The 16,686-nt window shown below is 40.0% G+C and overlaps 1 protein-coding gene across 1 annotated transcript in view; it reads right to left on the bottom strand.

The window, feature by feature from the left end:
• Window positions 1-2,510: 2,510 nt before the first annotated feature.
• STXBP6 (syntaxin binding protein 6) overlaps window positions 2,511-16,686 on the bottom strand; it is a 272,187-nt gene continuing 258,011 nt past the window's right edge. Inside the window, exons 5-6 of the mRNA XM_056133326.1 lie at window positions 8,462-8,619; window positions 2,511-2,684 (exon numbers count right to left, since the gene is read on the bottom strand). Of these exons, the coding sequence (XP_055989301.1) occupies window positions 2,661-2,684; window positions 8,462-8,619 (182 nt within the window). The 3' untranslated portion in view covers window positions 2,511-2,660. The remainder of the gene's footprint in view (window positions 2,685-8,461; window positions 8,620-16,686) is intronic.

Genomic DNA, 16,686 nt, shown 5'->3' with positions numbered 1-16,686 from the left:
TTTTCCTCAGAGCTTAAAAAAAGTTAACTACTGATCTTGTTACATTTTACAAATACATTCTTTAATATGAAACATTAACCTGAATAATTAATTGTATACTCTCTGTACACAGATATCTAATACTAGTAAAGAATACTAAGCTACATTCCAAGAAGTGATAACACTGGGAAGTTTCTTCTCTTTACACATTGTCGAAACAAGAAACTCTTCACAGAAATAGTGTCCAAAAAAACTCATAATGAGGAGCAGAAATGAAACAAGCAGAAAAGGAAGGCTTTTCTAGCAAGTTCAACCAAATTGGTCCCAAGTACGTGAATCATTCTAGCAATTTTCTCTAGATTAGGTTGCAATAATATTTAGTACTGCAGCCTCTTCTACAAAAGAATAGAAAGAACTTCAGGGTGTCATCACAAGGCCTCAGCAAGAGGCCAGGAAGCAGAGAGGGGACAAGGGCTGCTGCTCTGGCCTCTGTGGGGGCAATGTGGTAGACAGGACACCACACAGGGACGTCGGGGGCATGACTGGAAGCAAATCAATACAGAAAGTGAACAGAGGTTCCAATAAGGTATGTAGGAAGTTTAAAAGGGGTAAATGGGTAAATGGTGCAAATAAGTTTAAAAGGGGTCTGTAAGACAGAGGGCAAGATGGAAAATACTTCTGTTTCTGAAAGCAGCAATCACAGCTCTACTAGGGTGGAAGAATCTCAGGTTTCACAGTCTGCTTCTGACCTCATTGTCTGCTACTTAAGAAGCATCTTTGCAAATACTGTTGTTTGAGAGTTGGTATTAACGTTTACTTTTTGAGTTTGGCCAATTGTCAAGGGGGTTTAGATTTACCCTTTCAATTATTTATCTCTGAAGACTTAGCCCAATTTGGGAAGTGTGTGGGTGTTGTATGTTCTGAACTAAAAATCTATGAGCTAAACCATTTGGAATATTATTTTTGGCTTTTCTTAGATATCCTAAGTGCTTCTAATGGATAGCAAACTCTTCGCATATTTTAATTTTTAAAACACCAAAAATAAAAGTACAGAATCTTATTGTAAACGCATATGGCTTACCATACTTATGTATATATTTACAGACAATTTGCTTGAACTGAAACATTTAATCAAGAAGATTCAAAAATATGTCTCCAGCAAAGTCAATCTCACTTTTGACATCTATTACTTTCCCTATTGATATTCCAACTTTCTCTCTCTCTCCAGGATGCTTCATCAGGAGAACTTAAATTATTTAAATCAGCATAAATAATCTTATCAATAATATTGCGATGTATGAGGCTACAAATTGAGCCTACTGAGCCCATAAGTTGAGCAGGCTCAAGGGCTAGGAAGGAAAGGGGTTTGCAGATTCAAGGAGCCTAAAAATCAATGCACTGCTATGAGAGCTGAGAATGAGGCTGGGCTAAGCAGATTGCTTACTTGTTTGATGAAGACAGAATACAACTTTCACAGTTAGCTTCCAATCGTCAAAGAAACAAAACTCCAAGATACTATGTACCTTGCACTATCATGAATAATAGAAAATTGGGAGGTGTGGGGGGCCAACTTGCTCTACTCTCGTGGCAGCCTGAAGATTTCTGGACCCCCTTCATTTCTCTCAAGCAAGTTGCAATCACTCTGAAACAAAATTTGTCAAGAAACCTACACTGAAAATATATTAAATAGGCAGCATTCACAACATTGAACTCTACAAAATCCAGATGGTTAGACCTCTGCCCAAGATAATGGTGAGGGTGTCCTTAAAATAGACAGAACTCGGTAAAAAGAAAAGAAAAATGACTTAAAGTGTAGTCTATGTTCACATTGTCATTTCCACAGACACTTATCTGCACAAATCAATTCTTGATAAAAATCCAAGTTCTTTTCAATGCCAGCTCCTGTAATTTGGGACAATCACAAGAGACACATCCGTGAATGCACAGTTTTTCCTCAGGGCTTTAGTCTCAAATTTTTATCCTTCATATGATAATTCCTAATAATCAGTCTTTAAACAAGGAGCAGAAATATTTAAACTAGTTCAGAAAGTTGATTTCTATCTGTGACTTTGATTTGTTTTTCTAAATGCTGATGATGGCTCATGCAAAAGATTACTAGAGAAGGAGCAAAGTCTAAGACTGCTGTTTCCCCTGATAATCTTATTGTTCTTCATAATATCTAGAATCTTATTTTTCAAATTAAGACTAGGGAGGACACAAAAACCAATCACTATTTTACTTTATTTCCATACAGGAGCAAAAATATCTGATGTCACCATATTAAACTGTCTTCCTGCTTAATATCAGGACAAAAGCTTAGGTTGCCAGTTTAGACTCAACTCAGTATATCATTTGGTCCAAGTTTCTATTCAAATAAAGAAACAACTTTAAAAAAAAAAACAGTGAAAAACTTATATAAACACATACACACAGTGCGGTGAGTGTGGGAGGTGGGGAACCCAAAACGAAGCTGATGCTTTTTGCAGCATTTCTTAGCAAGATCATCAGGGAAATGTATAAACATAATAATCTTTTTCATATTAACGTCTAAAAAGGAAAACCAAAAAAACCTAAATGTCCATATACTAGAAGAAAAGCAAGCGGAGGTCTGGGATTCTTGTAAAAACTGCGACACAAACTCTTCCACTTCTCGTAAGAGGTTCACCACAATGGGCTGTTTCTCAACATTTGTGCTTCATGGCAAGCTAAGGAAAGAGAAAGGGAAGAGAAAAGGAAGATGTTAATAATAGTGGGAGGGATTTCCTGTGCCAGTCTCTTCCCATAGCCACGACAAGAAGCAGGAGTCTATTTGCTATCATAGAGTGCGTAAGTATTCACAGAAGCGTGGACTAAATGTGCAACATTCTTGAAAATAGTCCACTGACCATTTCATTTGATTCTTAACAGTAATTGTGCTGGTGTAGGAGCTCAGGTGGTGAAACGTTATGTGTGGTGCCCTCATCGCACTGGAGGAGCACATGGAGATGTCAATGACTAGGAACAATGTGTGACTTGCTTAGGAGCTGGTGGGAGCTGGGCACTAGTACCCTGGTTGACTAGTAGCTAGTTACACCAAACTTGCACAAAGGCAAGTCATCATACATTATTACAAAGCACCAACTGCAGATAAATAATTGACAACAGTATATGAAAAACCCCATCTGGATGTTCAGCCAAATCCGGAGCACATGACAATTAAACTGTGTTAGGAGGTCACTGTTCTGTTCACTGTTCTCCCGTTGTACATCGATTTTCTCGAGCGGGCCCAGTAACGTCTCCATCATGAGACTTTGTTGTTACTGTGTTTGGCATATCGAATACATCACGGGTAGCTTGCCAGGCTCTGCCGTGTGTTAGGAGGTAGGAAAAAAAAAAAAGAAGAAGAAAGAAAAACAAAAAATCCAGATCTTAATATAGTCCTCCTCCAGAAATGTGCTTTATTGAAATGTTACAGCTATTTATAAATGAGAACACCAAATACCAATCAATAGCTTCCCAAACCCAGCTTGAGTTCTTGATGATATAATTAAGAAAATGCACACAACTGTGGTACATTAAATTAAATCTGATTTGTCTTTTCTTTGACTATATCCTTTCCAAGGAATCTTTGTGGGGACTGTGAGCCAGCAGGCAGAGCTGATGCTGAATTGCAATTCCTCATATGATAGTAGGGATCAATCCCTGAGGTCAAGGCTGGGAGTGACTTGGGAAAAGGGGCAGAATTCTGAGATTCAGAATGTCTTTGACAAAAGAGAGGTGATTCTCAAAGGCAATCACTTTGTAAATGCCCTGCATCTGCATCATAACCAGGTTCTTGACCCTTGAAGAATTATCAAGAGGCATTCCCCGATTCCATATTTTGGTTCTTGCATTATCCTAGAGGAAGTCAGTGATCCATTTTTCCAAGGAGTACTGACCCATAGCCACCACCCTGGTCCACCTATGAAAGCAGCACCATATTAGTCTACTAACCAGTGCACTAGACCGGTTTGACACATGATAGAGAGGGAATCAATGGATTTAGCCTTCATGTTGCTGGGTTAATCTCTGCATGAGAAACCTCATATGAAATCACTCTGCGTGCTTCTACCTGATGAAACCAGCTAGAGAGAAGACCTCCATAGATCTCCATATTCTTCAGTGCTTCATGAAGGTCTGGTTAGTTGTTAGTGTAAGTGAAACCCTGAATAAACCCAGGGATCCATGGTAAATTCTTGACTGGTTTCCCTTGTCTAGAAAGAGGGGGGATGGTTACTATCTACAGATCTGAACTGATTTATAACCTAGGAAACAGGGTGGGTAGAAATGCAAATCCAGGGTCTCTCTTAAGTCTTTTCCTCTACCTGGCTACTCCGTAGTCCTCTATTGCATGGTGTCTACTTCTTGCCCATTCTCTAGTTTCAGCCTTATTTAGCAATATGAACCATCATACCAGCACAGCCTTTTAATGTTGTGCACGATGAATACCGACCATAAACATTCGATTGGTGTTGCTGTCCTCTGAGTCTCTGAACTCTTAACCTTCAATGAATTGCTGTATGCCAACCCTGTTACTCAAATAAGATCCTGCTCCCCACAACACTCTGGAATGCAATCGAGGATCTTGTGGGACTCAGGCCAGCTCTGCTTTGCAGCAGTCAACTAGATTGGGCATCTGCTACTTGTGGTATTTTTTTTGAGAGGCTGACATCATTTTTATATTTACTATTTTAAAAAAATTACCCTAAGTGCTAGAAGACGCAGAATGTGAAAATAAAGATGGCAGAGTATAAAGAACATGGAATTAAAGTGGGGGGTGGGGGATATTCCTACCCTGTATAAATTTGCCATACAACAGACTCAAAGGCCACACCTATTCTGTACTTCAAATATTCATTTCTATAGGTAAAGGTAAAGGTAAAGGCCCTCCCGTTGATCGTCGATTTGCTCGAGCGGGCCCAGTAACGTCTCCATTGGAGACTTTGTTGTTACTGTGTCCGGCATATCGAATACTCTCGGTAGCTTGCCGGGCTCTCCGAGAGGGGCGGAGGAATCGAACTCGGGTCGGCCATGTTGGCCGCTTGTAAGGCCTACCCGCTGTGCTATCGCTCCAGCATTTCTTATCATTTTGTACTCAAATGCTTCTGGATCAATTCAGAAGTCTGCATTCTTATCAAAGAGGGGTTTAAATTTTCCCTTTTGATTTTTGTCTTCTTAGCATCTCATATAAAACTTTTGATTCTGTGTAACCTATTCCATTTAAATAATAACAGTAATAATGATGATGATGATGATGATGACAATATCATTACTTAGTCTAGTAAGATTCTTTATTACTCCTAGCTCTGTGTTCAGGGATCACTCCTGTACCTGATGCCAGGGACTGAATTTGGATCAGCTGTGTGCAAGGTAAATGTCTTAATCCATGTACTATCTATCTAGCCCTTAGGGCAATTCTTTAAGAGGCCCGGACACTTGAGGACTTTTGGCTCAGAGATTCAGAGAGAGCAGGTGACTGTTGTGGAAACAGAAACAGCCATTCCCTGTAGACAGAAAGGGCACAGACCTCTTCCATCGCCAGATATGTAGGTTCATGTGAAATGGGGCAGATTCCCATTTCTTTCTGCAAAAATGTCATCAGAGCATGCCTAGGTGTGGGTAGGCACAGTTGTCTGCTGCCTCACCGCTGCACACTTTGCTTTGCTGTGCTTTTGCAGTGCAGGGGGAAGGGAAGTGAGCAGTCTGTGCTGAGGCTGAGCTACATTTTCCTAAGGGCTGAGACCTTGCCAAGCCCACAGCTCAGGAAGGAACCACGCCTCCTCCAGGGGAGGAGAACTGGGGAGAGGGGGGAACAAGACTGTTTTCCATCTGCTCTGGGCAGAAAAGCACCCGTGGATCTTGGCGGGGTCACGGGAAGGTGATCCATTCACTAACAAGCCCAGGTCAATGGCAGGGGTCCAGGGAAAAGTGAGGAAGGCAAAAAAGCCCCTTCCACTACCCATCTGGAAAGGTGAGACATGCTCTCTAGTGAGCTCACGTGCCCTGATCCAACCTGCAACTGTGCAGGGACTGTCACCAAGAATTGCCCTTCTCTGCTCTCTTATGTACACCACAGCTAATGTGCAAACACAGCCCACTCCTTATGAGTCAACACAGGCTGTTGGGCTGGGTGGGGTGGGGTGCTTGGAAGACCTGAGCACTGAACAGCATGGCACTCTGTTCACCGGGAGACCTGGTGCATACAGTGACATTTTCACGGTCAACCTGCATCTGAGGTTGGAATCAGGAGTCCCGACCCTTGAGAAAAGAGCTACAACCCCTTACCTAAAGAAGCTCATCTCCTCCGCTGGACTCCTGCCAGTACCGGTGATTCATAAGCATACATCCCAATTTTAGAAAAGCACAAGACTGGCAGTCACAGTGTTCTCTTATACTCTCTAAAATACTCTAATGGATACCAACAGCCCCATCCCTCCATGCAGGATATCCCCAGCCCTCTCGCCTGACCCTGGCGGTGGTCAACCCTTTGCCGTTAGTGGGCTGATGAGCAGTAGGGCAGGTTCAGCAGAAATGGTTTTAATGAAATAACTATATGAATTTATGCATAAATGCCAGGTACTGGGTTAACGGATTTTTAGATCTGAAGCAATTCAATTGTCTCACATCCTACAAAGCATCTCACATCCCATTATTAATAGTGATAAAGAAACTGAAGCTCAAAGGAATTAAACACTTACCCGAGGTCATTCAGAGGGTAAATAAAAAAAAGTGTTAACTATTCTACCATATTGTCTTCCCAGGACCTAGCGAATGTGTCCACAATATCAGGGAAACAAGGCAACCAGAGCCAAGAAGTCCGGCCATCTGGTTAGATTATATCCAACCCAGTGTTTGCATGACATCCTCTGAGGAGGACACCTACACTGATGACCTCCAGGTATTGTCTACTTCACCTTAGGAAGAATGATTTTACAGACTTCCTTGGTAACCTGGCTCATGTTTCAGACATTAGGCTCCACTCTTGTTTTCACAGAATTTTATCAGTGCACATTTGACTGCTCTATTCTGTGAGATGAAGGCATGAGGGAGAGCTGCTTGCACAATCACACTTCCCAGACCTGAAGACAATGGAAAGATCACTTCCTTTGGTCTTCTCTTTCCAAATCAACCTGTAAATGTTTCTCCAGATTCCTGGCCTTCCCCTTCTCATTTCACCTAGCAAGCTTTGCTGCTGTTGGAATGAATGAAGCTGGGCCTGGAATTTTAGCACTTCCCTCTCACCATGATCTCTGGATCACGAAGGCTGGCAGAGGAGGATGGAAGGAGGGAGCCTTAGATCTGAATGCCCTCTCACAATCATGGCAGGCAAGGCTCTGACTTCCAATAGGGCTGCCTTCTTCATACAAACCTGGTCAATGCTTCTCCAGGGAACCCCCAAAGGGAACCCCCACAGTAGCAGTGCAATGAACTTGTGTGAGACAGATTCGTGCAGAGGGAATGCAGGAAGGGGAGGTAGGAAGCATTCCCTCAAATAGGATCGGGATTAGGCTTGGCTCAATGGGAAGATATTCCTCCTTATATTTCAGGTTGTCACTTCTTGTTTCCTTAGCAGGAGCAAGTTTTTCTGTTGAAGAAAATTAATTTTTTTCCCCAAAGGTCACCTGAAAAGCATATCTGAAAAACCAGAACCTGTGTCTGAGGTGCCAACAGTTATCAGCAGATGTCATTTCTGTAAACCTAAATTTGAATCACCATCCAGAAAAAGAATTGCCCTTTGATGGGAAGCACAAGAACTGGAATAAAGTCTCATTATTTTCTGACCCAGAGGGCTCTCTTGCCTTTGGTTAGCTCCCACCCCAGTGAGCTGGATGCCAATGACATACCCCTTCCCCACTTCTGTGGGGGTGAAGGGGCCTTCTTAGTGCATGTGTGTGAGTGTGCGTGTGCCCATGTGTGTGGCTTAAGCCAGGCTGCATTAGACTTGCCATCCTGTGGGTTTGGAAGCAGGAGGTAATCCTGTAAGCAGCTATGTACTGGTTCGGTCAGCCCGAGAGACACACGGCCTACAAAGGGGTGCTGGACCTGAGGACCAGAGCAGCGTTTGGGGAAGGGCAAGAACACAGGATGCCAGGCTCCAGTCAGGGACAGTGGGGGAGAAATCAGCAGACTTCAAGTATGTCTCCCAAGCATGTGGCTAAGTGAGAAGGGGTGCCCTGAAACCTGACATACCCTGCCTCCTCATCCTGTGCCCTAAACCAGAGTCCTCATTTCCCAAAATGCCAAGCAAGTGACATTGATTCAGGCATCAGAAAAGGAGATGGCCCAAGAGATACTACAACTAAAACTCTCATGACTAGGTAGCAGATGAGAATTGAATAAAGGAGTGGGTAGAGGAAAAAAGAAAACACCTTAAATGAGTACTGGCTCTTAGGGAAAACATAGCAAAACAGTGTTCCTCTGCCCTCAAACACTCTCACAGCCCAGGGCTGTGCCCTCAGCCTACCTTATGCGCAGTTTCTGCAAACTGCTGTGCGCTGTTCTTCATGTCTTCCGTCTTCTCCTCAGCTCGGCCTAATCGCTCACCACGCTCATTCAAGGCCTGGCTGGCTTTCTGGACGGCGCTGGTCACGCTGTCAGCTGCCGAGTGCAGGATGCTGTTTCCTGTAGGAAGACACCCAGAGCGTGAGCAATGAGCTTGATTCCCCGAAGCAACAGACCCCTTCCAGTTGTCACAGAAGTTACTAGAAGACTGAGGTTAATAAAGATTAAGTGGCATATGATTACAATACTATGGTAGGGACATGGCTAGCAGTGGCATCTGGTTTTCAATGGGTTTTATTCTATACCTTCTTAGTAGATATAATGTTGGTTGTAGAAGTTAATCACTTTGACATCATCAAAGTGGGCTATGTTTCTCTTGCCTCCACATCTTCGTATTTGATGTTACCTCTTTTTGGAACTCTGATTCACTTTTTAACCTTCCTATATGGTCCTAAGTGTTTCCATTCACTTCACACCCCATTATTAAGAAACTTGTCCTGTCCACCCACTCTTCTCCAAATTGCCCTGCCCCCTATAGGCATATGACCTTGTGTTCATTTAAATGATGCCTTTTATTTACCTGCATGTAATTGATGGAGATATAATGTGAGCTCCTTGAGGGCAGGGACTGTGCTATTCTCACCATATTCCTAAACTAAGGCACACAACAGACACAATAAATTGTTGGTTAATAGGGGGAGGAAGTATGAATCGTCTGTCTGATTTCATCCTGGCTTAGCTAAGGGATGGTTATATAATTGATGCTGTCACCTAGTCTACCTGGGTCTTGAAAATGTAAACATACCAAATGGCCAGGGGTTAGCTCATGCCTAATAAAGTTAACTCTATCATCTAATGAATGTGTTGGGAATCCTGTCAACCCATTAAATCAACAACAAAATGCAAAAAGGGGAATATTTTTGCCATGGTAAAAGAATTTAAAAATATTTAGCCTTAAAATAAGCTTTAAGATAAAATAATAAGAGTTAAAAAAAGTGAAATCCAATGCAAATATAACAGTTGTTTAATGTTTACATTCTTGGCAGTTACTAAAGTCTGCTCAGCATAATCATATATGAAGGACAATTCATTAGCTCCATTTTCAGCAGAGAGAGGTTATCAAGCTGTTATGGATCACACAGTATGTAGATCACAGAACTGAGTTTTGAAGCCAGGAAATTGAGCTCCAGATGAATGTCTCTTACATATTGCATTACATTGGCTCTCAGTGGGAATTTTCTTGTATGGAGATTAATGACACAGTTTATGTTAACTGCATGGAATGAGAGCTTCAGTGTAGTATTTCCTAATGCACTTAATAGAATGAGGGTACAAAATAGGAAGCACTGTTATTATTCTAAGTTAAAACACTTACTATAGATAATTTAGAATATATGTTACTATAAGAGATAATAAAATAATGAACTATTCAATTGGTTAGAGAAAACCATTATATATGTAGTTATATATATGTGCAAATATTACTAAAATAAAATGTACCATATACACGTGCATATTATCTTATAGAACATGCTTGAGATCATATTATTATATTTAGTTCTATATCTATTGTGAACACTTACATTCATCATAGAAAGTTCCTTGAAACCACTGTTTATAATGTCTAGATGGTACTACTGTGAAATTATTCAACCATTTCTCTTTCAGATATCTAGTGTATTTTAAAGCTATATCTTTGTAAATGAGGTCATAATTATCATTTTACATTTATACACACACACACACACACGCACACACACACACACTCACACACACATACACATACTCTTTGGATACCTATCTGATAGTTCCTAGAAATAAAATTGCTACTTGAAAGTCCACACACATTTTTGAGGGTTGTGGTGCATGCTGAAATTGCCTTCCTGAGAGATTCATTGAGCGCATTCAAAAGTATCCATTAAGTGCAAATTATGTGCCAAACACTGACATACTGACACACTTGGCAGAGTGCCTTTAACTGGGTAATTTAAATTCTCTAATATTCCATTTCCTTATCTGTAAAATGAGGCTTATGCCACCTTCATCCTGCCAGGTTACTTCTGTGGCAATGGAGACAAAGATGCATATAGACCAGAAATTGTATCTACCTCCCGAGGTCCTCATCTGCTCTCCAAGAATTTTGGAAACATGGCACAATCAAAGCCACCCCAAAGTGCATATTTTCCTTTCTCCTCTTTTGTCTTGGGGCTCGGTATTCTGAGGCCCATAGGAGACAGATTTTAGACACCTCTGTTTGTCCTGTGTGTAGTGCAGCTTAGTGTTATTGCTCAGAGAAGGAGTCGAACACATACTCATGAAGCCAATTCATGTTTTGTAAATAGGCTGCCTAATTCAGAAGTTGGAACCAACCATATTGTGCTGAGTTAAATCTGGAAAGAAAACAGTCTCCTGAGGCAGACATAACAGTAATTCTCTCTAAATAGACAGGAAGCAGATTAATACCCAAATTTATTCAAGCAGTCTGAGAGGAGGCTATCAACCATAGCAAATAAAGTCAACTACCTTTTGAATGATAGTCTCTGGAGAACAGAGACCAGTCTTTACTTCCCTGATGTTGCATATGCACCAGTTCCACTTAACATAGCTTTTTAAATATATGCTGGCATCTTTTATGTTTAGTGATTGAGAAGACTTTATGGAGAGAACAAGTTGAGATCATTACATTATACCCAAACACTGTTTGGAATGCAGTTAAAAGAAATTTAAGTGTATAGAAAATGAGAGGGGAAAGAATCAGGTCTATTGAAAAGTGATGATAGAAGGGAAAGAAGAAAAAAAAAACATTTCTAAAAACAGAAAACACCCTACAGCTCAAATATCATCATAATTTATTTAGATTGTACCTAGGCCTCAGGGATTCATCTTCATAGGCAGTAAGTCCCAATTCAAGAGTTAATAAGAGACAATTTACATGGAATTACCAGGAGCTACTTCCTATATTAAGCACGTGTATGGCTACTTAAAATTTCAAAATAATTATTCTCTTTGAAAATAAAAAGATATCAGGAGAAATAATCTAAAAAGTAACTGTCCAATAACTACATACTCTGTGCAGAGAAAATATGACCATCTCAGAAAACTTAAAAAAAAATTTATCTGTTAATATATCTTCTTGGACTACATATATGCCACAATCTAACCAATTAAGAATTTATTATACAATAAAGTACCATTTACTAAAATAACCTTAAATGAAAGCCAACTGTGGAAAGTATATAAAATATATAAAAGGATTTGGATTCTAACACAATAAACTCACAAAAATTGACAGGAAGATCTATCATATTAAATCTGCTAATGGATAGGATCATTAGAAACTCCTGTATAATATGTCCAATGTGTTCAATATTCATTTATTCTGAGTAGCTTATATAGTCCCTTTCCTGTTCTCCTTTACGGTTTTAATCTTCTTATCAAAATGATTTTTACACGTCAACTTAAGGTACACTTAACATCTGTTCTAGCTAGTCACCGTCACTGTCCTCCTGTTCATCGATTTTCTGGAGCAGGCCCATTAACCTCTCCATTGTGAGACTTTGTTGTTACTGTGTTTGGCATACTGAATATGTCACGGGTAGCTTGCCAGACTTTGCCGTGTGGGCGAGATACTCTTGGTAGCTTGCTGGGCTCTCCAGGAGGGGCGGAGGAATCGAACTCAGGTCGACCACATTGGCTGTGTGCAAGGCAAACGTCCTACCTGCTGTGCTATCGCCCAGCCTTTCAAAATAATTTTACTGCATACAGATCTATGGAATTTACCTAATATGTTCTTTCTTCCCTTTTTCTACTTCTAGTCTTCATTGTTGAGCATCTTGACCAACGTAGGATGTATATTACCAAAAGAAAAGTTGTATGGAAATCAGGTGCCATAGGCTCCTATCTCAGTCCTAGAGTTGCTCTGAACCACATAGACACTATTTTGCTTCCTGAAGTAAGTGCTCATTTTTGCCCTCATCGGTGGTGATACAGTTGCAGAGTCATTGTGTTGCTGTCAAGGGGCTTCTGCTTAGTACGAAGCATTTGGTAATGAATAATCATGAAAAATGAAAACATAAACTTTTATAAACAGTGATTCAATTTGTTAACTCATGGGCTCCATTGATTATCTGTGAGACAGGCAAATTACAAACTCTTTCTGTATTACATATAGAAACAATACTAAACAGTACCCGTCACAATGCTGCATTTCAATGTTGGACAACATCTAGGATCACCTTTAATGATGAAGATTTTTCCAAAAGTCTGAATTTCATTTGAACTTCTGTATAATGAAAAATTAGACCATTACATATCCAGGTTACATCAAACAAGTGCTCAGAGAGATGATATAGTCTATCCAAGATTAACCAGGTCTTGATCTCAAATCTCTTCTTAAAAAATTAAAGTAAAAATTGCGTATATTTAAGACGTACAACTTTATAATTTGATACACATGTTCGTACAAAGTGAATGAGTACTAATTAACATATCTATATCCTCATATAATTATTGTTTCTTTTCGTGTGGTGAGAATACCTGACATCTATTGCTTGTAAATTCCCAGTATTCATTCAATATTATTATTATCTAGAGTAATCATACTATGCATTCAACCTTTACACTTTTACACATTACATATCTTTAACTTGATACTCTTTGACCAATGCCTCTTGATTTCTCCCACTTCCCTGCCCATGGCTACCATACACAGGAAGATAAACACAAACTCAGCAGCTCATTTATATGTGGAATCTTAAAAGGTCAAATCCATAAAAACTTAGTTGGCCCCAAAGTTCTTAAAGGTTATTTCAGCATTTCCCAAAGTGGTTCTGTGGTTTTAAGAAGTGCTACATAGAAAACTCAATCCTGTGGCAAAAAGCCTTTGTGAAATGCAAATCTTCTAGCCAGAGGCTCTTTCATTGCAAAATTCTGTAAAACCTTTAATATGCTAATGTAATTTGTGAATCAAAAGAAAGGAGAGGTGGGAACAAGGAGAAATCTGCTGGCAGAATTTCCTCAAAATATTTACTCACAGGTTTCTCTGGCATAGTTTATCTTGGTAAGGTGGATTTCTGCAGAATTTACTCTTAGAAATGCTACAAGCTATACTAACTCCCAAGTAAAAGAATAAATTAATGAACAAATCCTGGCTAGTTTCATCAATCTGTAGATGGACACATCATGTAATTACAAAAAAAAAGCCAGTTTTACTGAGGCAGCAGCACAGATATAGCACACTGAATAGCAGTTCCAGAATTATCTTTTGTCTTAGTTGGTGGCTAATTTCAGGGATCATGAAACTGATCTGCTGCAAGGAGCTGGGTGACAAGAGAAAATGGGTTCAGCACTGAAATACTTTGTAAACCCCAAATGCCTGCCTGAAGGAGACCTACCTTGGCTTTGTTTATTGCTGGGGAAGCAAATGGAAGAGGAATGGACCATTCTATCAGGCAAATGTCTTCAGCTGGTGATATTAAAGTAATTCAGAGACATGCCCAATGGCTAACAACTCAATGCCTGCTCCATGTCCTATAGTCAAATATGGGTTCATACTCATCTCAATTTACTGTCCCAATATTTCCAATAGCAATGGTAAAATAACTAGGATTTTATAAAGTGGGGCAGGGGGGTGTTATTTGGACCATACCCTGCTACGCTTAAGGCTTACTTCTAGCTCTATGCTTAGAAGCTTGCAGGCGGGGGGCACATGTAGTGCTAGGGATTTACTAGTGTTGGTTCTGTGTAAGGCAAGTTCCTTGTCTTCTGTTCCATCTCCCTGACCCCCAATGTTCAGGATTTAATTCATGCTCAATAAAGGGTTAAACACTCGGACTTAAGATGTGCAGAAAATTCACCAGACCTTTATTTATTTTAACTCAGACTAGTGAAGATGTTCTTGTATTAAAGGACATGAAGAGAATAATTCAAGGACATTTCCTTTGGTTCTATTTTGTTCAGAGAATCAGACTGTCAGGGTGTGGTTGAAGTACATCTTCAAAGAGGAAACCCTTGTTCTGAAGTTAAAAATCTAAAGTGTCTCTAAATTTGGTTGGATGGATTTTGTTACTGTCTTTGGTACATACGACTCCAATCCAGCTCTGATCTTCTACTTTGCTTTCATCATCATCATCATCATTTTTTTTTTTTTTTTTTGCTGTGGGACTATACCCAGCAGTATTTGGGGCTTGGAGATACTCCTGTCCATGCTAAGAATGGGATGGGGGGGGGGGGGGCACATTGTGCCAGAGATCCAACCCAGAGCCCTGTACATGCAAGCCATGTACTTGAACCATAAACCATAAACACTTGAACCATAAACCTGGCCCAATGTTTTGCTTTTATCAGTTGGAAGCTAACGATGTTTATGTAAATGACTACAATGTCAAATCCTGATAAAAATAACTTAAAAATCCTTTACAATGCTTCCAGCTAAAAGATTCTATCCAGCCAGTGGAACCAGCTGCTTATTAACTGTGTGATCTTAAGTAAATAACTTATTTATCTTTGCTTCAGTATGTTCCTCACCTGTTTTGGGATTGGAATAGTATTTACCCTACAAGGTTGTTCAGAAGAATAAATGAAGGAACTTACAGTACACACCAAGTAGACATCTAATAATATAGCCATTATTAGAAAGATAAATGTCAGTTATCTCCACCTAAGGAGTTTAGACAGATTTAGAAAATCACTGATGTTTCATCAATTTCTTACTGCAGGTAGAGCAATGTATATAATACCAAATTTTGGGTAGAAATAAAGGGAACTATGATGCTTAACAAGGAACAGTGTCCAGCTCTCTGCCTAAAAACCTTCAAACATTAGCAACAACATTTTTTGACATTTGGATCATTAGCACCCAAATGTAAATTCAGCACTTATATTTTGGTATCTAACCACTTTTTTCCACTAGGAAAAAAAGCAAAGTTCTTTGGGAAAATGGGGACAACGGTGAAGGGAAGGTCGCTCTGGTGGTGGGATTGGTGTTGAAACATTGAATGCCTATAACAACTGTATTATGAACAACTTTGCAAACAATGATGTTTAAATTTTTAAAAAATTGTGTCTCAAAGCTATTGCTGCTAATGGCCAAAAAGTACAAAAAAATGCTCCACATTGCTAGTCATCAGGGAGATGCAAATCAAAACAACAATGAGATACCATCTCACACCACAGAGACTGGCACACATTCAAAAGAACAAAAGCAACCAGTGCTGGTGCAGATGTGGGGAAAAAGGGATGCTCTTTCACTGTTGATGAGGATGCCGACTGGTACAGCCTTTCTGGAAAACAATATGGACAGTCCTTCAAAAACTAGAAATTGAGCTTCCATATGATCCCGCAATATCACTTCTGGGAATATATCCTTAGGATGCAAAAAGAAACACAGTAGAATGACATCTATACCTATATCTTCATTGCAGCACTGTTCACAATAGCCAAAATATGGAAACAACCCAAGTGCCCTAGAACAGATGACTCGTTAAAGAAACTTTGATATGTCTACACAATAGAATACTATGCAGCTGTTAGGAGGGATGAAGTCATGAAATTTGCTTATAGATAGATATGCTAAGTGAAATGAGTCAGAAAGAGAGGACAGATATAGAAGGACTGCACTCATTTGTGGCGTATAAAATAACATAACATGAGACTGACACCCAAGGATAGTAGATACAAGGGCCAGGAGGATTGCTCCATAGTTGGAAGCCTGCCTCATGAGTGGAGGGAAAAAGGAAACAGGAATAGAGAAGAGATCACTAAGAAAATGATGGCTGGAGGAATCAGTTGGGAATGGAGATGTGTGGTGAAAATAGATAATGGACCAAACATGATAACCCCTCAGTATCTTTATTTCAAACCATAATGCCCAAAAGCAGAGAGAGAGTATGGGGAATATTGTCTGCCTTGGAGACAGTGGGAGGGTGGGAAAGGAGGGGTATACTGGGGATATTGGTGGTGGGGAATGTGCACTGGTGGAGGGATGGGTGTTTGATCATTGTATGATTGTAACCCAAACACGAAAGCTTGTGATTATCTCACAATGATTCAATAAAATTAAAAAAAACAAAACAAAGAAAACCTACTCCTACTATAATTATTACTGTTATTTTTATTGTTGTTTCTAAACACACCCAGTTTCACTCAGGGACTACTTTCATCTCTGAGCTCACAGGTCCTGTCAGTGGA

This window comes from Sorex fumeus, unplaced genomic scaffold, assembly GCF_029834395.1.
Source record: "Sorex fumeus unplaced genomic scaffold, SorFum_2.1 ptg000098l, whole genome shotgun sequence".
NCBI classification, from domain to species: Eukaryota; Metazoa; Chordata; class Mammalia; order Eulipotyphla; family Soricidae; genus Sorex; species Sorex fumeus.
Note: the sequence above shows the minus strand (reverse complement) of the source record. Positions and strands in the feature narration are given on the sequence as shown.